We start from the raw sequence: 22,518 nt of genomic DNA, 5'->3' as shown, positions 1-22,518 counted from the left end.
TGATGGTGGTGACAGTAATAATTAAAATAACAACATTCAAACTAGCATAGCGAGTGCTTACTTTATGCCAGGCACTGGTCTATGCATCTCACATATTAATAACCCAATGATGGGTACCTATTATCCCTATTTCATAAAGGGGACACTAAAGTTAAGTAACTTGTTACCATCCACATATTCAGTGAGCTCTACCTCATAACAAATCTAGGCTACGACCACCTCCATCACTACTATCCTAGGCTAAGCTCCCACCGTCTCTCCCTGCTTCCCTCCTTGCCCCTCTACAGTCTATTCTCTGCAGAGCGGGCAGAGTCATTTTTTTAAAACAGAAGTTCATTCAGAGTCCCTTTCTCTGCTTACCACTGGCCCTTTCTCTGCTCCCTTCAACACTCAAAATGAAATGCAGCACCCACACCAGGGCCTTTAAGGCCTGATAAGATCTTTCTCCTGTTTCTTGGCTTCTCTCCTACTGCTGTCCCCTTGGCTCACTGCACGCCAGTCACCCTGGCTCTCTTGCTGTTCCGTGACCACGCCAGGTGCCGTCCACCTACGTCCACCCCAGAGCTGCAGTGTTCTTCCCCAGATGGCTGCGTGGCTCACTCCTTTACTTCATGCAAGTCTCTGCCCAAGTATCACTTTATCGCAGAGGATTTCTGTGACCACTCCATTTAAAATCCCCCCCATCCCCAATCACTTTCTCTCCCTCTCTCTGCTTTAGTTCTCCCGCGGCACAGATTCCCCAGCACTGACGGCTCCCCCCTCCTCTGCCTCTAACACAAGCTCCCCAAGAGCGGGACTTTCTCTATTTTGTTCCTAGTACGTAGAGCGGTATCTGGCACGTCGTAGGAGATCAGTACATATGTATTTTGAATGCATTAATGAACTTCCTCAACAAAATATTTTTAAAGTAAGCACAGCAACAAATTTCATGGAGTTATTTTTTATAACGCTCTCAACATAGGCCAGTGGCATTCAAGACAAGCCACTGCACTTGGGGCCACATGATACGAGCCATGCATATGGCTTCAGACAAGCTGGCTTAATCCTGGGATAGGCTTTAGTGTATGAAGAGGCAGGATGTTTTTATAACATCCTTAGGCAATTTCTCCAATTCTTCTTGGTTGCACTTTTGAAGGTAGTGAGAGGTAGCTGGTTCGATGCTGCTGGTCCAGTGTAGGACGCTGGCCTTAACAGTTAGCAGAGCTGATGGAGGGGATGCCTTCCTATGGCGAAAACTGAGGCTCCAAACCCAGACAGGGACTGGAGCCAAGCACAGCCCACTTCTCCTGGGATGTGAGCTAAGGGAGTCTCCGGGGGTTAAGATCAGGAGTCACCTCAGAAAGTGACTCTTGACTCTTTCTAACACACAAGCAAACGAGCAACTAGAAACCTGTCACTCTATGCCATGAAGCTTGGCCACATTTTTAGCCCAGAAAAAATTTAAAGCAGGTATAACAGTCACTCAACTTAGTCCACTCAGTAAACTACCTACAGGATGCATCACTTTCAGCAAATTACCTTCTTGAATAACTGTCCAAGGTGAGTTAGTTGCAAAATGCACTTCTAAATAATTAGTTACTCTACAAAACTAGAAAGGGGAGCAAAAATGGGAGAACACTGAAGAATTAAAAAAAAAAACCAAAAAAAACTTGTGAGATCTCTGTTAGGAAAGGACATGCTATTTTTTGTTTCTGATGTTCTCAGATGTATATCCAGTCAGCAAAAATGTGCTGCTAGGGATTAAGTTGACCTAAAACTGATTTTCTACAGTTAGGCCTAAACTGCTATGACTCAGCTGCTATCCAGCTTAACTAGTTGTATCCATATTGTGGGGTTACATACATTAGCATATGGCCTTGGAAAATAATCCAGATATGTTAAGTAGTTCTAAAAAAAAAAAAAGCTTACATAGCGTTGGTAGAAAACTGCTTTATAGACCAGGTCTAAATCAGTTTGCTTGTCCATTTTACTCAAGGTGGTATGGTTTTTTAATAAAAAATACATTTAGGAGGTACACATCATCCTTATTTTTGGGTAACCCAGACCATGAAGCCCCGGGCCACGAGGTCTCTCCTGATCCCTTCTCACTCTTCTTACCCCTGCTGATACCCTCAGGAATTCAGGAGGAAATAACTGCCCTTAACATATACCAGACGCCTGGCCATACGGTTTCGGAATTGAGCCTGCTAACCTTTGCTTCTCTTTTGGCGTACTCTGTATCCATCATTGGGTAACTGGAACCAAACATGCATCTGGGAGGACCCAGTTACCAAAGTCCTGAGGGTATTCGTGCCTTATTAGACACACTGCTTCATCCAAGACAGCCAAAGTCAAGTTCTAGTACTTGAATGCCTGGGAAAGGATCTTAGCATATAGTTTATGGACTTTCTGTGATGAGGATCTGTTTGAGAAGCTTGATTCCATTTTTCTCTTTCAATGAGTAATTTAAGATTTGAGCTTCAGCACCCAAACTACTTTTCTGTGAACTCCAATTTCCCTAGTTAATATTAGTAACCTTGTGAAGAATATTACTGACACCTGACTCAATTCAAGTTCTGTACCCAAAATTTCCCATTAAAACGCTGTTTATGCTGGTATGACAAATTTATAAACATTTCTGGGTAAAATATAGGCCATAATGATAATACTAGACTACTCTTTATGCCTTATCTGCATTCACAATAGTCTTTCTTTCCCTTTATAAATACTTCTATTACTTTTTCTTTTTGTCCCTAAAGTCAGTGATCTGAGTTTATATAACGACACAACTATTAGCTTATTTTGTTATAATTATCCCCTGAAATTCACTATTTTAAAATATATAAGGAATATGAAGTTTTAATACCAGAGGGCTCTGAAGATGTATTTTCAAAATGATTGTTACTTTGTTACGGCATTTTCTACCAAATTCTGGGTTGTGTACCCTGAACAAAGAGATACACTTTGAAGGCGTCAACTGGCCAAAGTGCAACAATATTCCTAATGTAAAAGCCACAGTCACAGAGAGCTTTGCTTTGTTATATCATGCCTGTCACATTCTGGGGGAGTCAGGATTTGACTGCCTAACTTTTTCATGATTCAGTTTTTCTGTCCTCAAATTCTGTGTTACCAAATATTGCATAGCAATGACTTTTCTTGAACCAACAACTCCATTCCTCAGGTACTGCTCTCCTCATCTATAAAATCTGGTCCTGCCTAGATTCAACTGTTTGGTGTCTGAATGGCAGAGCCCCTTGATGGGGCACAGAAAGGAGGGAAAATGCAAATAGCTTTTTTTTCTTCCCCCTAATCTCATACTGACCTTTCTAGAAAAAGGTTTTATAGGGACATAGTTAAAACTTAACCCAAGTATGGCAATATATATGGATTTTAGACATTCCTCCCATTGGTATTTTGAATGGCGGAGAATTGCCTATCTATATTTGCATTAAGAAGTAAAGTAAGGGCAACTGAAATGTGGTGTCATTAGAACTGCTAAGCTCTTACCCCACTCTGCACATTTCCTGTAAGAACAAAACAACTCGAAACAACCACTAGAAAGGCCCAATGCACTGACTTACAAAATGAACCTAACTCATGAGGTATCATATTACGATTTCCACCAAAATAGACAAATAAGTTCTACCAGATAGTTTACTGATTTCCTTAGCATACCTAAATGTCACTGGGAGTGTTCTTTGGTTCCAGGATTTCTGTAACTTGTGAACAAGTAATAACATCACCTTCTGAGTATCTACACAACCTGTCCAGGGCTTAAACAAAATTAATGAATGCACTGACCTTTTTGGTTTTTCCAACTTCCCAAGGTACAATGAAATTTTTGTGATAATTTTATCTCCCAGTCTGGCAAGGTTTTCACTTGGCCACTGAGACTGTGCCATTGAGATATTCAATGTGAAAACAAATCTATCCTGGGTGAGCTGACTCACAAAGCTTAAAGGTTAAATCCACTCCCAAGACCGGTCAAAAAATTGAATGGAAACCTTTGTTTTCTCATGAGACAATTTCTTACTAGCCTTTCCCCAACTGCATTACCAAGGAAAAGGGCCAAGAATACAAAAACATGGTTTTAGGTAGTAGCTTGAAGTTTTTTTTTTTTTTTTTTTTAATATTTATTTATTTATTTATGGCTGTGTTGGGTCTTCGTTTCTGTGCTAGGGCTTTCTCTAGTTGTGGCAAGCGGGGGCCACTCCTCATCGCGGTGCGCGGGCCTCTCACTATCGCGGCCTCTCCCGTTGCGGAGCACAGGCTCCAGACGCGCAAGCTCAGTAATTGTGGCTCACGGGGCCCAGCCGCTCCGCGGCATGTGGGATCTTCCCAGACCAGGGCTCGAACCCGTGTCCCCTGCATTGGCAGGCAGATTCTCAACCACTGCGCCACCAGGGAAGCCCAGCTTGAAGTTTTAACAGTTTTGATTCATGCACTGCTTGGCTTCTTTTTACTTTTAAGAGGCTGACTTGCCCATCTACATAGTTGGATTAAATGGCTACTTAATACTTATGGGCCCCTTTTTAGCGATTAGAACAAGAATAATCAAAATACTCATTTTCTATTCTCCAATCCTTTGCTTTCCATCGGAACCCCCCCAGCCTGTTGGTACTTACTTTTATCCTCATCGTACGATCCTCCAGAGCTATTGCTGTATCTCGACTCCAGACGAGTATGGGCTCTAATGACATTACTGAACCTTCAAATACAAGAACAACCATCATGAGATACTGACATGTGTGTATGTGCTGTGACACAAAAAAACACACTATTTTTGGGCAGCTAGTTCTCATGATCCTTTTCCTAAAAGAATACTGTAAAAAGTGTACACCAAACATTCCTTTTGTCCTCGAGAGGGCCAGTGGTCACTCTTGCTCGGGAGCACAAGTTCAAACTTTGAAAAGAAACATTTTAAGACTAATATTTGAATTAAACTAGAAAATTATAACAATTGTTTGGAAATAAAATGGGCATGCTACTGAATAACATGAATCCTTTATTCACATGGTAACCTGGCATATGGGAGGTGGTCAAGAAATAATTGCTGAATGATTGAATAAGTGAAAGGAGATAGAATTGGAAATAGTTGGAAACAAAAATAGTTTCATAACAAATTTTGGACTTAACCAGCTTTAAAGTTTTCCTTAAAATGTTTTTAGGAAAAGGTACTAGTGGAGGTGTAATATAACCAGAGGGACTCTTTTTTTTTTATTTTTTTACTTTTATTTGCATTTATTTTTTGCAGCATTTATTCCCGGGCCATAAGTTTTTGTTTCTTCAATTTCTTCTGGGATATCTTTTTCTTCTGGGCAACCTCCTCTTCTGGTTTAGGAACAATCTGTTCTTTTTCAGTAAGGATCATCTCAATGTGGCAGGGAGAGCTCATGTATGGGCTGATCCGACCACGAGCTCTGTATGTCCTGCGCCGCATCTTGGGGGCTTTGTTCACCTGGATATGCTCAATGACCAGAGAATCTACATCTAAGCCCTTAAGTTCAGCATTACTCTCTGCATTTTTGAGCATGTGCAGTAAAAATTCAGCACTCTTCTTGGGCCGCCGAACCTGCGTCCAGCCCCACTGTTTGGCCTGGGCACACCTGCCAACTCCACCATTGTAACGACAGAACGGCACACACTGCTTCTTTAAAGTGACATCCTTCAGATACTTGGTGGCTTTTCGGATATGCATACCCTTAATGGCCTGGGCTGATTCACGAGTGTTCTTAAAGTGAACACGAAGATTTGAACCTCTCGACTTGCGTGACAGCTTATGTACTAAACGCTGCCCGCAGCTGCTCAGAGGGTAGTTGTTTTCATGATTAATCCAAAGGTGTCCTAAGAAACGCCATCACCGCAGCCATCCTTCTACCCACTGTTTCTTCCCGTGTGCAACTACCAGTGACTACAGCAGTGTTGACACTAGACTAGTGACACGGACATCATTCCTTTTACCCTCTCAGGCCGCTGACCGGAAAAGGAGGACCAGAGGGACTCTTTCTGTCTGGTCTCTCTTGTGGCTTAAGAAGTAATCAAAAAAAAAAAAAAAAAAAGAGAAAAAAAGGTCGAAGTATAATAACTTCACATACATTAACTCATTTAATCTCACTCACTCAACTTTGAGATAAGCATCATTTACTTTGCAAATGAGGAAACAGGCCAAGTGAGGCTAAGCAACTTGTCCAGTGTCAGGCTGAGGAAGGTGGCAGTACAGGGACGCTTTTATTGCCGTGTTGCCTCCGAGAAGGGGGGACATGTGATCTCAGGCTGAGCTCTCGCTCACTAGCTTGGTGACCCTGGGCAAGTCCTTTACCTCCTTGGGGACCCTGTTTCCACACCTGCCAAAAAGGAATAATAATAACACTTCACCATTTATTTCACCCAATCTTTTGTTGGGACTGCTGTGGGAATCAAAAGAAATGATGTGAGAATTTCCCAAACTGCAAGTCGCCCTCCAACCATAAGGTATTAATTATTATACCTCTACCTTGGATTTCTAGAATGCCTTTTCAGGGCACCAAAGACTTACAAATCAATAGCATTTTTACCATCTAAAGAGCTATAAGGTCAGGCAAGGGTGTGGATGAGGGGAAGGGTGGGTGAAATGGTACGTCTATATTTACTTTACATAAAATGATACAAAGTGGGTTTTATCTACATTACTGACTGGGTGTTCCATCCTAATTGATAGCAGATCAACACTCTATTTCCCTCTGGAACACTAGAAAATACACGGCTGTAGCTGTCCTCATCAATGTATGGAGAAGGAGTGATATTTCAGGAAAATGTACTGGATGTACCATTAAGATGCTACCTTGTCCCAGGGTATAACATCAGAACACTGCAACGATGATTTGGATTTTCTGAATATAGAAATGTATTGAGTACAAAGCCTTTGGTTTTATTCACTCTGTAGATATCTGCAGCAGCTTTTTTTTTTTTTGGTCCTGACAAGCCATCTTTCTCCCGGTAACTTTGTATTTCAAACATTCTTCATTCTCTTATCTTTTGGGCTATTAATTTGTGAATCCATAAAACAGAAGATGGAGGACATCTGCTTAGTTTCATATAAATCAGGCCACGTAATTGTCTAAATCAGGCTTGTACTTATGAAATTGGAAAAGTGACAAACCTATTACCTTCTGAAGAAGTTCTACAATCATATTTATGCTGATAAATGCAAAGATATAAACAGCATATGCAGAGCCCAGACATCATTCAACAGGGAATAAAAACAGAGTGATGAAAGAATTCCACATCTGGAGATTTCCACAGGACAGAGAGCTTTGCAGCCTTCCTAGCTATTCAAGAATTGTGATATACGTCGGTTTTACAATCGTGCTCGGGAAGGCCAGGCAGGGAAGAATTATAGAATGGATGGCAATTCTTCTCTTTTCCTTTTGAGATAGATCTAAATGATTGCTAGGAGGAGTTTATGAGGCCAAGATGAAGGGGAGGGGCAAGCCCCTTCCAGACTGTTCTCTTTATTCTGGAGAAGGCTGAAACCACAGAGCAGGGAAGTGTACACTTGGCAAAAAGAAAAAGTAAAAAACTGATCCCCAAGAGTAAAATCTGCTGTGTTCATTTGCTTTCCTGGGTTGAAGAAAATAATTTTGGGTCTAGTTCCTAGAGGAATTTCAAGGACTAAGTAGACTGAACAGTCTTTTAATATAAAGGTACATGTCTTAGAAATGTATCATAAAAATAGCTCTGCTAAGAGAATAACGAGAAGCACGAAGTGTTTCCCTAAACTTTCTCTTGATGATTTTGCTCAAATTAATACTTACACAACTTTCTGTGGATTACTAATCTCTATCCCTGTATCAACACAGATCACCAGAAACTTACATAGCTAAAGTTTATTGCTTTTAGTTCCTTATGAACAATCCTTTCATGGCTTTTATTAATGGTTGATGTATTAAAATTACTTAAACGGTTTGTTTCTGCATATTTTATGAACTGTTATTTTAATTAAAAATATGTGTTCACTTTATTGTTTAATTTTTAAAACTACATGATAAATACTTCTTAGAGCTTAGGAATACTTATTTAGTAGCTTCCAATGAATTGCTTTTGTTTGTTTATTTTTTGATGTACTGAAAGTTACAAAATTTGCTCTATTTTTCTTTTCTTACTTTGACTATTGAGGAACTCAATGTTAGGTTAATATTAACTTTTAGTAGTTCTCTTTAGGACTTTTGACATAACTATCTTACTTTCCTTTTAGCTTGACTCTTTTTCTTTTACCCTGGTTTTACTATAAGTTATCTAAATTTTATGTCAGTAGGTACGGTATTATTAAATATTTCTGAATTATATCTAAGAACCATTAACTAGTTGTAAAGAACATGGCATCAGGGCTGCCGCTTTGCACAACTCCATGGTGCCCCCTGGAGCCCAACAATGCATTCTGGTGACTGGTACCCCCAGGAGTTGTGTCACACAGCAGCCAGGTCATCAGTATTTGTGACCAAGATTATCTCTGTAGGCTCTTTGTCTAGAAGGATTGTAAAGAACAGCATAAATAACTGTCTTGTGTAATGGGGTTAGTAAGAGGGAGGGAGAAAGGGGGGCTGGAGGGTGTCTGGACAGCTTAACCACCTCTGGGGCTGTGATGTTTCTCCAATTTTCATTCACATACTGAATAAACATTTTAAAAAATGATTACTATGTGCAGCATAGTAGGGTAATCACTAAGGATAGAAATATGTATAAGAGCTACATAATCTGTTTTCTAAGAATGAAAATCTAGTGGTTGAGACACAAGCATGTTTACAAGTATCTATAAATCAACATGACAGGGAGGAACGTGATAAGTAGATTGCAGAGAAAAAAGATACTTTAGGCTGAGGGCACAGTCTACCTTCAAAGAAAAGACAGACTATATTAGAGAAATAGCATAGGTGGAATATAGGGTCAATGGAATAACACTATCCTTTGTGATAGAATATTCATATAGGTATGATCATACATATAAATATGACCAATTAATCTACCTATAGGTAGATAAACAGATAGAGTCAGTATGAAATAATAGATGTGCACAAATATGTAAAAATGTGGGTAGCACCAGGCTTTGTAATGGCCAACAGAGATGTGACGATAGAGCAGGAAAGCAAGAGATAAACAAGAAAGCCTAGTACAGATATTCTCTGGCTTCTTTATTTTAAAGGCTACCACTAAAAATTTAGGCAGGACACTCAGAACTTTGGTCCTAAAGGGGCCTTTGTAATGAGATATTAATGTATGGAAATGTATCACCTTTCTACCCTTAATACAATTGACATGAAAAATTCAGACTACATATTAAATGATAAAGAATGTTACACTCCCACCAGAAAGTAGAAATATCTTTAGAGAAATATGTGATTTTTTTTTTTTTTTTTAACCATGAGGGAGTTTTCCAAAGAAGGTACTGGCAAATATAGATGAAAAAATAACACATTAATTAATAATCTTGTACTGTCATTGATGTATAGAGTATGAAAATTATCTATTTCTGAGAAAGAAAGGCCTTTATTAGAGAACTATAAAGGAAAAGGTCTATAATTCATGACCTACTGAGTTAGAGCTTTTGATCTGAAGGCAAGCTCACAGGATGAGCATCTGCCTAAAGGCAGTGCAGCCAGCCAGTAATCAACATGTTGAGGAATTTGATAAGTGCCTAAATTAGAGAATGAACTTTCAGAACTCCAGCCCCATGTCAGATAATCTTCCACCTGTAGCCCCTGACGTATTCTTGTGTACAGGATGAAATCCTGAGGATGGTCATGAAGCATCTAGGGGCTTTTTAGGCTAAATGAATTATTTTCATTATTTGATCCACTAAATTTTCTCCAGTATGAATTTCTGAATATCTCACCCTTGTTATTAATTTCTTATGGGACAGGGCTCCCCATTACTTTTCACTAGAAAATATTCAACCTAAGGAGTTTTCAACACCATGAGAATCATTCTAATTTTAATTTTCAAATTTGAGTCCTGTTATCTCTTTTGGTTTGTCTCTCTGCTCTTCATAACCAACTGCAGGAAATAGTGATCCAGATTTTGCTTACTTATGGGTAGCTCCTAGACAACGTGAGGGCAGAAATACGAACAAGAGAAATATTACCATTAAAGAGCTAATGGGAAGGGGATTGAGACTTCTTTTAGACAGTGTTCTTCGTTAACCCAGAGGTGACAGAGTAAAGGTAAAAGAAGAATGATGATGTTTCATAGAATTCACCTCAAGATAACTACTCTATCTCTAAGAAATTATTCAAGACCCAGATTTGAACATTTCACGTGGAAATTCCCTCTAACTCCAGATGGTCTGTGCCCACTAGCAGAACAACCTGTGGTTTTTATTAAGCCCTGGGGTAAGTAGGCTTCAGCCACCAGAACAACATCTCTCTTAATCTTTCTCTCCTCTGGCTTTGCTCAGCAGGAAATTGTTATCTTTAGGGATATACAGAGCAGAGTCTGAAAGTCAATCTCTGTTTCTAAAAAACAAAGAAGGATGTGTGTGTGTGTGTGTGTGTGTGTGTGTGTGTGTGTGAAATTTATGAAGCCCCACAAATTTTGCTAATGCTTTGTATAGACAATTGCTGAAAGTTAAGCTGGATATTAAACCAAATTTGTGCACCAACCTCTCATCAGATTCTTTCAATATCTTGCTCTCCTCAGCGTCTGGGAAACTGTCCTGGCCAGCCACCACTGTATTGCTGCTGGAGGTGGTTCCTGTAGATGGGATTAAAGAACAACACTTAGAAAGAAATTCCTGCGATGGGGTCAAGCTCAAGTCTCAAGTAATTCCAGGAAAGGATTTCCTGTAAAATCTGTTTGTGAGATTCCTTACATCTTCTGCACAATCTCAGACATTCTAAACAACCTTCCAAGCCTGCCCCACTGAAATGGAGAATCCCAGACATCTGTTATGGTCAAAGCAAATTCCTCAACTCTCTTATAAAGCGAGGCTGCAAACATTCTTGAAACCCTTTCTTCCTGGCTACTTAGGTAACAAGCTTATTTATAGTGGCCAGCCCTGCTGTTAGCTGCTTTAGCATTTCTGGGTCCAGGAGTTATTAAACGAATGTTAGTGAAGCATTTCCAAGTACCTAGAGCTTCTGATCCCTAGGCCACTGCTTCTTCTCAAGAACACTGCTCTGGCAGCAGGATGTGGGGCACACAGAGGGCATAAGAGACCAGGGGAGGAGAGAGGTTTGAAGGTAGTTACAGTGTTAGGTGAATTGAAAGGAAGATAGCATCAAGGAATTTGAGGAGGGTGGTATATATTTCATAAAATGATGCTGAGAGACCAATTTATTGAAAGTGATAACACTGGTCAGGGGGCATTTTAGTAAACCCTGGGAGAATAATAGCCAAGAGAATTCCATCGATACAAGAAGGAAGGTCCAGAAATGAGATACCTAAATGACTAGTGTCCACTCTAAGCTCAGCCTAAAGCAAAAAGCTCTGTGGCATGTGAGTCCCTGGATCCCGACTACTGGTTATCCTTACAAAATCATTTCATTCATCAGCCAAGGCCCTGAGAGTCTCAGCTATCCTTAAGCCGTCTTTTAAATGAGTGTATATGTAGGAATAAGAGAAAGTAACAAACACATGCTCATAAGCTTTCAATGCTCTACATAAAGGTAAATCCAGAGCTCCACGACAAGGTGTCTACCCAGCCGCCTGTGCCCTACCGGAGGCTGCTGCCGAGGCCTTGCTGCTGGCCGCGAAGCGGTAGAAGGGCGGGTTGTCACAGTGCTGGACGATGGGGTTCACCGGCTCCGTCTGCTGTAGCTCAAACAGAAGCTCCTCCATGGTTTGAATGGTGTTATTACGGCACAAGTATATGGCCACCTTTTTAATCTGAGACGAAAAACAGAACACAAGGGATATCTTCCAGAGCACGCCCGCAAGAATGTTAGGCTGTCGACAGCAGAGATGGTAACCCGTTCATTTTGATGACCACATCATCCCCCAGGAGCGCTCACCCTATAGCTCATCCTCCTCCTCTCCCAGGAGGAGTCAAGTGTCTGGGTTAAAATTCACCCCTTTTCACATGCACACCTGATAGGAGTGTGTGGTTAAAGGTCTTACCTTCCCTAATGGCTGAGTTTACGAAAGTTACTTTGGGGATAACTTGTGGGCTAAACATGATTCTATCTAAACTAAAAACTTGCCATGTAAGGTCTTATCTTGAGAAAGTATTTTATTTATACAAAACCATGGGGAAAAAACTGCTAGCTGTTTCTGTTAAAAAAAAAAAAAACAAAAACCTCAGTCTCCTGCTACTTTCTTCTACCCAAGAAACAAATGAGTCTGAGCTGTCTGCAGAGTTTTAAGTTGCAAAAATAACTCTGGACTAAAGGTCTGCATCACCATAGCCCCCAAACCTGAGGCACGGAAGCTGTAACGCGGCTGATGTGACCCAGAACAGCCGGCAGGCACAGAATCTCTCAGAAAAGCAACCAGCGCACAGAGGCCAACTGAGTCAGGGCTTTAAACGTGTAGTGGTTTTGTTGATCACCTCACCTTTAAATACAAACACTAAGTGGTGGGAATCTCAGTAGGATTTCTCTTTGCTTCTTTCTCTCTCTTACCACCTGCCTTTGAAGAGACAAACTGGGATATTCTGCATTTTTATTGTTTGAAGAGCATCAGGATGTAAACATGAAACACTTTATTAGTAAAAATATAACGGGACACCTAGTTTCTCTTACGTAACGGGTGGGTCTAATGTTTCTAGAAGACAGATTTATAGGTAATTGTTAGAAAAATGTCTATGCCTAAATTCATAGGTTTCTGTGTCCAAAGTCTTAGAAAGGGGATGACAGAGGTGTCACTAGGACACTAGTCCGCATCTCAGAGGGGCAGAAGGGAACTTTTATATAATAGCTAGAAAGCTCACAGGAGATTAGCGTGACTGATGAAATCTGACATCTCTGTTCTACTTGGAGCAAAGAGCACATTCCGACTTGCAAACCGCTGATGGAACCACTGACGGAGTAACGACCACTGAAGGTCAGAGGGGCACTCACGTAGGGCAGGAGAAGCGTGTCACTGCTAACCCCACACAGGCTGATCAGGAACTGCAAGGAGACCCTCAGGTTGTTGCTCCATTTCTCGTTGTTGGCTAAAGCATTCCAGGCATTTTCCATTTCTGGTCCAGGAACTTCATCTCCATACTGTAACCAACAAAATAAAAACCGGCTCGGGAGACACATAGGAAAAACGTGAGGATGCAAAATGTCCGATCAAAAGTCATTTTAAGGGTCACGGTCATCTCAAAATCATAAGAAGGGGGAAAATGGCCATTCATCAGAAAGATGCCACTTTTTAGGAATTTATAATGCACAGATCACTAATGCACAATATTTATTCATATGATTTTTCAAATGTTAGGATGATGATGATGATGATTAGGATCACGACTAAAATTGTGGTGAAATAAACATAAAGTTTCCCATCTTAACCATTTTTCCGTGTACAGTTCAGTGGCATGAAGCACATTCACACTGTTATGCAACCGTCACCACCAACCACACCCTATTTTTGTGACTTTTAATGGTAGATGACACTTCCCCCAGGTATAATCCCAGGTTTCCCGGGATGTGGGAGCACGGGATGGAGGCATGATTCCTTGGAGTTTACCTTGGCTGTCATGTACATGAGGTTATTCAGCACCAGGGACGTAGCTTCCGGGGAGCCCCAGCCATTGCCTTTCAGCCCGTGAGAAGCCGTCGCCTCTCCTTCCCGGTCCTTGACGTCGTCCTCTGGGCTGCTGGGACTCGACCCTGGGAGGAGCAGCCTGCTGTCCACCAGCTCGATGTTGTGCAGCCAGGGCAGCAGGTAGGTGAGCATGATCTGACGGCCATTCGGGTGCGTCGTGGGGAACCGCTGGCTGACCTCTAGAGGGAAGGGCAGGGACCGAGAGCCACGTCATCTCATCAGACTAAACCGAAAGATGAACAGCAAGTGACAGATCCAACAGAGCCCTCCGTTTACAGAGCATTTTCATATACAGCAGCTCCCCAAGGCCATACAATCTTACAACTGAGGCTTGTCCTCCAGCCTCTCACTTCTCAGCAGGTGCTCCGTGGAGGAAAGTGAGAGCACAGCGGGGAGAGCACAGGCTTGGTGGGATGGGATGCAAGACCTCCTGGATTCAGATCCACTGCTAGTGGAAGAGGTACGTTAGGGTGGACAAAACAGGGGACTTGGAGTCAGAAGGACATGTGACCAGATCCCAGTTCTTCCACCTATTAGCTGCATGAGACTCTGGGATAGTTATTTAACCTCTCTGTTCCTCAATTTCCTCATCTGTAAAATGGGGCCCATCGGGTCCTGCATTGGGCGATTGTGAGGATTAAAAGATACAATCATAACGTGTATAATATACTCAGCACAGGGCCTGCCATCCAGCAGGCTCTTAATAAACAGCAGTTACGATTGTTATAACAATGACTTACCTTTCAACTATGCCTATATTTTACAGAGTGCCTTGCATGAACCATTAGCTGTTAAAAAGTGAAATGCAAACTTCCAGGAAGAACAAACCCAGTGTGTGGACTCATGTCCGTGGTGTCTACTTGAAAACTGCCAACTATGTGGAAAGTGTGCTTTCAATGCCACGCTTTGTTTTACGAAATAAGGAGTCAAAAGGGTAAAACTATATGACCAGCCCCGTCATCTCACCATTACTTCCTCTGATAGCATTCTTACATTGTTTCACTGCCAGCAGCATTTAATTTTACAATCTGAATAAGCTTTCTATAGAAATAAAAGCACAGCTTTATGTATATGCTGCAAGTTCTGAAGTCATCTCCTATTTCTAATATTTATGGAAGAAACTGTTTTATCCTAAGGGAAATTAGAAAGCTTGGCCTGATGCATTTTTTATCATCCAGCGAGGCATGTAATCTCATTTAGAGAGCCCATGCCTGCTACACAATAGAACAACACGGATGCCAGGAATTATACCGAGATAATCCACCGCATCCCTGAAACAGTAGCTTTAATTGATTTGGCACTTGTCCTGAAATTAAAATGACAATTTTTTATTTTGAAGAATAAGAATATACTTAATGCTGTGCACAATAATCAGACATGTTATGCTGTTATATTTCACACAGGTCAAAATTTCAAAATTTACTTAATTTCTAAACTTACATGAATGTGATGACTGATATCATGGATTTTTATGACACAAAAAATTTATTGGGACTTTGGAGAGAAATAAACCTTTCCAATCAGAGGGACAACTGCTTTAAGAATACCTGTCATCTTTCAACAGTGGTATAAAAATCTACGTAGCAATAATCACCTTCTATCATATTACTCATTTGTGTAAAATAAGTTTGCATTTATAGCTTTATATTTATAAAATTTATAAATAATTTGCTTATTTATGTTTATTTTATCTTGTCAGACATAAGGTCTGAGGGGGTGGGGATGTCTGTCTGTGGTACCCCAGGCACCTAGATCAGGGCCTGGATTTTTAGAGGTGTTTTAAAGGGAAAAGAGAAAAAAAATGCCATGGCACACGGACAACCCCTCCTTCACCTCTTTAGAAACAAATTAAATGAACTGTGAGACAATGTCAGTGGGATCCCGTATACATTTGCTGGCTTTTGGGAGAGACCTGAACAACTGGCCTGGCTACGTACAAGGAATTAAGGCATCTGAAATTACAGGCAGTAAAAATCCCACCACAGGGTTTTTAATGGTGAAGGCAGTATAAACAAATGTGAGGAATCTATTAAAACCTCCTTAGTTTTCCATGTTATTTTTCACAACTTATTCCTCATAAATCAAAATAGCCAAAAGGTCAGTTCTTTTTTTTTTTTTTTTTTTTTAAATTAATTAATTAATTAATTAATTTATTTATTTTTGGCTGTGTTGGGTCTTCGTTTCTGTGCGAGGGCTTCCTCTAGTTGCGGCGAGCGGGGGCCACTCTTCATCGCGGTGCGCGGGCCTCTCACTATCGCGGCCTCTCTTGTTGCGGAGCACAGGCTCCAGACGCGCAGGCTCAGTAGTTGTGGCTCACGGGCCTAGTTGCTCCGTGGCATGTGGGATCTTCCCAGACCAGGGCTCGAACCCGTGTCCCCTGCATTGGCAGGCAGATTCTCAACCACTGCGCCACCAGGGAAGCCCCAAAAGGTCAGTTCTTGACAGAGATTTAGCTTGAACTTGCAACTCAATACATGAGCCTCTTTTCTTATTAAATTTGCTGGACTGTTTATCTCCTCTCTCCCAAATAGTCAGCCTCTCCCTCTTTACTGGCTTCTCCCTCTCAGCCAAGAAACAAGCTCGAGTCTCGCTCGTCCCCTGACTCTGCGCCCTACTACAGCCCCATCCCCTCCTTTTCTGCTTCTTTTCAGCCAAGCCCCTGAGATCTGGCTTCTGCTGCTACTTCTCCATGGAAACTACTGACAGTTACCAATGAATCGTGAAATCCATAGGGTAATCTTTAGACCTTATCTCCTGGGACCTATAGGACTGTGGACTGCTCCACTCCGTCTTCCTAAGTCCTGTCTTCTCTAGGTTTCCATAAAACACACCTTCCAGGTGCTCTCCTTCTATAAACATGCCTCCCTTCCCTCTCTGCTCCCTCGCCCTTCCTTGGCCTGGTCCTTAAAAGTTGGGGGTCCAGGTTCTTTCTTTCACTCTGTACGCTCTCCATTCAGGACCTCATTTATTCCCATGGTTCTGACCCCTCTGGTCTTCCATGAGTCACTACCACCGGCCTTCCCTTGACCCTGGTCTGTCTGTACTCAGGATGTCCAACAGATGCCTACACTCAATAACCCAAACCGAGCTCATGATCTCTTCCTTGGCCTGACCCTCCTCTTCTCCCCGAATCGGCTCTCCAGGTGGGGTTATCACCACCCATTTCCCAGATACGGCACTAGGCACTCCCTTTTGTGCACTCCGCCCAGTAGCTCTTGACTCTGGTCTCTTCCCTCTGCTCTCACTGGGCTGTCTGAGTTCAGGTCCTCTTCATTTCCTCCGTGGACTACTGTCATCATTTCTCAACTGGTCTCTTCTCTCTAGATTGGATGTTCTCTAATCCATTCACCACACTGCAGTCAGTCTTTCTAAAATGCACTCTGATCTCGTCCCCTCTCTTCTTGTTTGAAACTGATGAGTGGCTTTCAAAAACCAAGCAGCTTGCTTGGATGCCCTTCCTGTTCACAGGCTTCTGAGGGGTTTTAAGGAGAACGTATGTGGTCACTGGCCTACAAACTCCTTAGGGTACAATACAAGGCCTTCCAAGATTGACTTCTGCCTCTCTGCCTGTCTGTGACCATCTCAAACTTTCCCCCTTCCCTGCATGTTGTATTAGCCAAACTGACTACTATATAATCTCTCAAATGCATCATTCTATTTTATACCTCTAAGCCAATGCATATGATATTTCCTTGGCCTGTAATGCCTGTCTGCTTGCCAACTGCAATGTCAACTATTTATCTGCTTTGCAAATTTCTACTCTTCTTTCAAATTGCAGCTCAGACATCAACTTCTCTGGGAAGTCTTTTCTGATATTCCTGGCCCAGTAACTGATTACTCCCTGATCTTCCATCTCATACAGAGAATGTGCTTTTTAAAAATTGTATCATAATCATATGATTGCACAGCTTTCTTTATTACTAGACAATGAAACTTTGATGGGAGAGGCTGTTTAATTCACCGCGGTATTCCTAGGATCCAATCACAGTGCCTGGCATACAGGTGGCACTCAAATCTTGGTTGAAGTGAGTAAAAATAAATTTTACTTTTCCAAGAAGAAAATTAATTTATCAAAAAGGTTTTCCTTGAGACCTTCCACTGTTTCAGGCACAATGCAAGGATGTGACTAAGTCTGTCTCAGATAAATGGATTTTCCAAAACATGTTTCACAAAGACTACTCGTAAAGATGTGCCCTGATTCAAACTCTCAACAACTGATACATGTAGCAACATTCAAGCTACAAAATACCATCATCACCACCACCAAAAAACAACTTACAGCAATTATTTGTATTAGAAGTTATACCACCCGTATTTAATTTCTTTGGGAAATTTTACATACACAGTGTATGTAAAGTATTATGATTCATCTAAGCATCTTCACATTTATCCTATGTTTATTTATACCTACACTATTTTAGATAAATACACTGTTTTAAAGATATTCTAGAATTTACTTTTATATGTAACTGAACTTAGCCCAGAGTAATTTTGAGCTACAAATTTAGCATCAATAATTTTGATTCTAAATTACACTAGAATTTAAAAAGTAAGAACACTTAAAGCAGAAATGATCACACATGTCATGACTGACTATCACATGGTACCTGAGAAGAGAGGGAGAGTGAGCTCGGGGTACATCCTGGCCAGTTCACACGACAAGAGGGTTAGTGACACACTGTACAGGGGCGGCAACGGGCCGTGTGTTCCATAGAGAATACTTCCAGGTCTTTGTTCAGCTACTTTCTTCGAGTACACAAAAAGCTTTGCTTCAAGGATCTATAAAGAAGTAGTAGGAAAGTAATAAACAGTATGAAAAAACATTGGCTGGCTATCTCAGGAGTATTTATATTGAATAAAGTTTTGTAATAAAAACTAATGAATGAATATTTTAATATTGTATTAAAGGCAAAGCATCAGCTGCTTCCTATGTTTACAGGAGATTATGTAATTGTTTTCTCACTCATCATATCCACCGGTGATATGCAGAAATAAATAAATACGTATCAATAAATAGCAATCCAGTAGATCAACTACCATTTCTATTTTCTGTGCTCGAGGATGGAAATTTCAACGTAGTCAATGATACGTGCCTGCATGAGCTGCATGGAGATTTCATAAATCTCTCTGTTGGTGTCAGAAGCCTTGAATAGAACAAGGTTTAACAATGTCACTATGTCAAAGGGATAGTTCCTAAAAAAAAATAAACAGCATAGTTTAAGAGACAGCCTGGCTAGTAATCTTGATAAATCATTACCTCTCAAAATTCTAGATGGCACACTGACCTCGGTCACACTTACTAATGACATTCCCAAGCCCATGTGGCCATTCCCCCACCCCCTCATTCTTTTGCTGTTTATTAGCAGGTGAAGGGAAATAGCTCCATTTTGGGTTAAAATTGAATATAGTCACACCAGGATAAATGAACACAAAAGTCTATCTACTGCAAATAGATTTCAATGAAAACCAAATACAAGAGGAAAAGAAGAAGACAATATGTCTAAATTTCTCAACAGCTCACTGACGTACTATTTTCATTCAATCTATCTAAATTTATTAGACACCAAACATCTATCAGAAACAACTGCAAAGTACGGATGATACTAAGTTAGTAAGGCTGGTGCCCTCCCCTAAGGAAGGCTTACAGTTTAGTTAGGGAGACAAACTATACAGTCTAGTTATGATGAGCTATGGTGGGATTATCCACAGCATGATACAGAATCCCGACAAGGGACACCTACATCAGACTTGGGGTTAGAGGATGCTTTTTGAAGGAGGAAACAAGTAAACTAAGCCCTGAAGCGCCAAGAGACATGGTAATTGTTAGCAAGGTCATGGAAGGGGTAGCATGGGGCAGAGAGAACAGCATCTTGAAAGGTTATATATGAAAATACCTCTCCCCCGTTACACAGAATTTTAAACATAAATGTGGTTATACTACCTACGTGTATTGTTGGGGGATTCGCTTTTTCACCAAACAGTGAGGCTCAGTCTTTCTAGTAGCCGGACTGTGCTCCATAGTACGGACGTACCGCAACTAACCACTGTCGTAGTGGATGCTGTGGTGTGCCACCCTGGTCCCCCTCCAGGACTGAGGCACTCAATCTCCCACCACAGTGCTGCAGGCTGATACCTTTGGCTGAATACCTCTCTGGGAATTGCCTAGGTCAACGTCACGCCTACTCCCCCGCAGCACCCCTGTGGGATTGGCTGAGGCTTCTTTCCTCTGCCCTCTGTTCTGTTTCCCTCACTTCCCCACAGACGTTGATCTCAAGGGCATTCCCTAATAAATTTCCTGGACTCAAATCTCCACCTCAGAGTCTTGCTTCCTGGCGAAGCCGAACTTTGACATGTGTTGACAGACATTTAAAGGTTATTTTCATTTTTTTCACTATGATAATATCACAAACACCAAATGTGCAAGTATTTCTTTAGAAGAACAGATTTCTAGAAGAGGTCATGCAGGGTTAAAGGGCACATTAAAATTCTGGTAGATACTGCTATATTGCCCTCCAAAGTGGCTTTACCAGTTAGCACTCCCAAATGATTGCTTTTCTAGAACTTTAATTTTAAGGGAGCAAAAATGCACGAGGTTGATGTGTTAGGTGCGAAATTGGGCAAAGCTCCCAAATAATGGTGGTGAGGATGACGATAAACAATGGGTAACATTTATGTTACGATGTGCTTACTTTGTGCTAGTTATTGTACCAAGTCCTTTATCTAGATTTGTTATTTAATCTTCACAACAAGCTTGTGAGGCTTAAAGAAGTTAAGTACTTGCCAAAGGTTAGGGAGAAGTAGTGGAGCCTAGATTCCATCCTGGATTTGTATGACTCCAAAGAATTCAAACACTTATCCACAGTGCTATCAGCCTCTTGGACACCTCACAATAGATCATTTCATGGCCAGTCTAATTTGGAATTCTTACAAACTGCAGTATCTGGAAACAGACCTTTCTGACTGTGAAAATAGAAAGGTAACTTTCTTCTGAGCCCCATAGTAGCAGAGATGTCTTACCTACATTGCTGTCTCTGACACTGGGATTTAATACATATGTTTTTTAAAATAAATAAACACTGGAAACTACTAAGGATCACTGGGGATTTAAAGGCAGTAGAAGGGTAGACAAAGCCTCCCTCTTATGCAGGGCTATGCACTTGACCAAGTAATTAGGGAATTCAATTAGCTGCTTAAGACTGAGCTACGGAGTTTCAGGGGAACAACATTGAAAGAAATAACACAGATAGAGAAAATGAAAGAAACCCAGAGAAGGAAAAAATTAGAAAGCTCTCAAATGAGTACAAGAGCATAAATAAAACATCTGTACTTAGCTGTTTAAAATAGGCTTAGAAACCAAATCTCACATTTTTCAGTATTTAATTATTCAACATAGGCAGTGGAAGGGTAAAAGAAACAAAGACAGCTGTGCTCATACAGAATAAAAATAAAATGGTGAAACAAATATGAAAGGTAAATATGGGTCAGAAAGTAAACAAGAAATAAAACTGTTTTTTCAATCTGAAAGAGAGGAGATTTTGAAGAATTTGAGACATACCCACTAGCTCTGGCTTACTTAGAACTAAAGGACGAAGCTCAGGATAATTTTATTCTAAAGAGAAGCAGAGGGCTTCCCTGGTGGCGCAGTGGTTGAGAGTCTGCCTGCCAATGCAGGGGACACGGGTTCGAGCCCTGGTCTGGGAAGATCCCACATGCCGCGGAGCAACTGGGCCCGTGAGCCACAACTACTGAGCCTGCACGTCTGGAGCCTGTGCTCCGCAACAAGAGAGGCCGCGATAGTGAGAGGCCCGCGCACCGCGATGAAGAGTGGCCCCCGCTCGCCGCAACTAGAGAAAGCCCTCGCACAGAAACGAAGACCCAACACAGCCAAAAATAAATAATAAATAAATAATAAATAAGTTAAAAAAAAAATTAAAAAAAAAACAAAAAAAACACAAATACTTAAAAAAAAAAAAAGAGAAGCAGATTTTACCAGCTGATATGATTACATCATAGCTCTTTGCCTCCAACAGCTGTTGAATAATAACAGCTTTGTGTTTACAGGGTGCTTACTATGTGCTAGACCTTAGGTCAATAGATTGGTTTTATTTAATTCTTACCCTAACCCTATTATCACTCCCATTTCACAAATGAGTAAGCATTTGTAGTAACTTGTTCAAGAGCACACAGCTTAATGAGAGGCAGAGCTAGAATTCAAACTCAAGACAGTACGTTTCCAGAGCCCAAATTCCCAAACTCTGTATACTCTCCTGAAATTCTCCAGCTGAGTGACACAACCAAATGAGGCTCTACATCACCAGTTAGGGCGTATGACTGAGATTCATGAATCATAAGCTTCCCTTGTCTTCCTTGGCAACAGATGGATGCTATTCCCTTAAGAAATGTGGGGCATTTACTTTTAAGGATTCAAGTTTGCATTGCCTGATTTAAATTAGAAAAGATTTATAGACAGTTAAGGCAAGGCAGACATGCAAAGAACAATGACAACAAAAACCACCTCCAAAAATAAACCCAACAAAATTCTTTAAAAATTAAAACTTTGATCTTGCATATAATTCTAAGACATCTATTAACTATATTCTAGTAGTATGTTACAGAGTAAGAGTAAAAACAATGGCATTCTTAAGTATTTAATTAAATGTGAAGAGAATTCTGTTGAGTTAAGCTAGTGATTGGAAGCGGTCTATACTTTTAATATAGAGCATATTATTTACCTTGATTTATAACCTTGGAAAGCCATTTAATCTCTTTCTCAATTTCCCTATCTCTTCCAAACTGATATAACTTGGAGTTGAGGGA

The 22,518-nt window shown here is 40.9% G+C and overlaps 2 protein-coding genes and 1 non-coding gene across 11 annotated transcripts in view; all 3 read right to left on the bottom strand.

The window, feature by feature from the left end:
* The window catches only part of FRY (FRY microtubule binding protein), a 425,513-nt gene that overhangs the window by 64,663 nt on the left and 338,332 nt on the right, over positions 1–22,518 (bottom strand). For all 9 annotated transcript variants that reach the window (XM_036831330.1, XM_036831325.1, XM_036831331.1 and 6 more), the window contains 7 exons: positions 18,795–18,894; positions 18,309–18,480; positions 13,624–13,880; positions 13,011–13,157; positions 11,670–11,838; positions 10,614–10,704; positions 4,605–4,687 (listed from right to left, as the gene is read on the bottom strand). In XM_036831330.1, the coding sequence (XP_036687225.1) occupies positions 4,605–4,687; positions 10,614–10,704; positions 11,670–11,838; positions 13,011–13,157; positions 13,624–13,880; positions 18,309–18,480; positions 18,795–18,894 (1,019 nt within the window). The remainder of the gene's footprint in view (positions 1–4,604; positions 4,688–10,613; positions 10,705–11,669; positions 11,839–13,010; positions 13,158–13,623; positions 13,881–18,308; positions 18,481–18,794; positions 18,895–22,518) is intronic.
* LOC118884023 (60S ribosomal protein L17-like) lies at positions 5,218–5,724 on the bottom strand. Its single transcript, XM_036831332.1, has one exon. The coding sequence runs from the start codon at positions 5,675–5,677 to the stop codon at positions 5,237–5,239; it is 441 nt and encodes a 146-aa protein (XP_036687227.1). The 5' UTR covers positions 5,678–5,724; the 3' UTR covers positions 5,218–5,236.
* LOC118884481 lies at positions 5,780–5,845 on the bottom strand. Its single transcript, XR_005017313.1, has one exon. It is a non-coding gene; the product is annotated as a small nucleolar RNA SNORD58 (small nucleolar RNA).

Source organism: Balaenoptera musculus, chromosome 18, assembly GCF_009873245.2.
Source record: "Balaenoptera musculus isolate JJ_BM4_2016_0621 chromosome 18, mBalMus1.pri.v3, whole genome shotgun sequence".
NCBI lineage: Eukaryota > Metazoa > Chordata > Mammalia > Artiodactyla > Balaenopteridae > Balaenoptera > Balaenoptera musculus.
The sequence above is the reverse complement of the archived record's forward strand: the minus strand, read 5'-3'. Positions and strand labels throughout refer to the sequence as shown.

Coding starts and splice junctions, on each gene's coding strand:
- LOC118884023 (XM_036831332.1), bottom strand. CDS start 5,677: ATGCATATCCGAAAAGCCACCAAGTATCTGAAGGATGTCACTTTAAAG.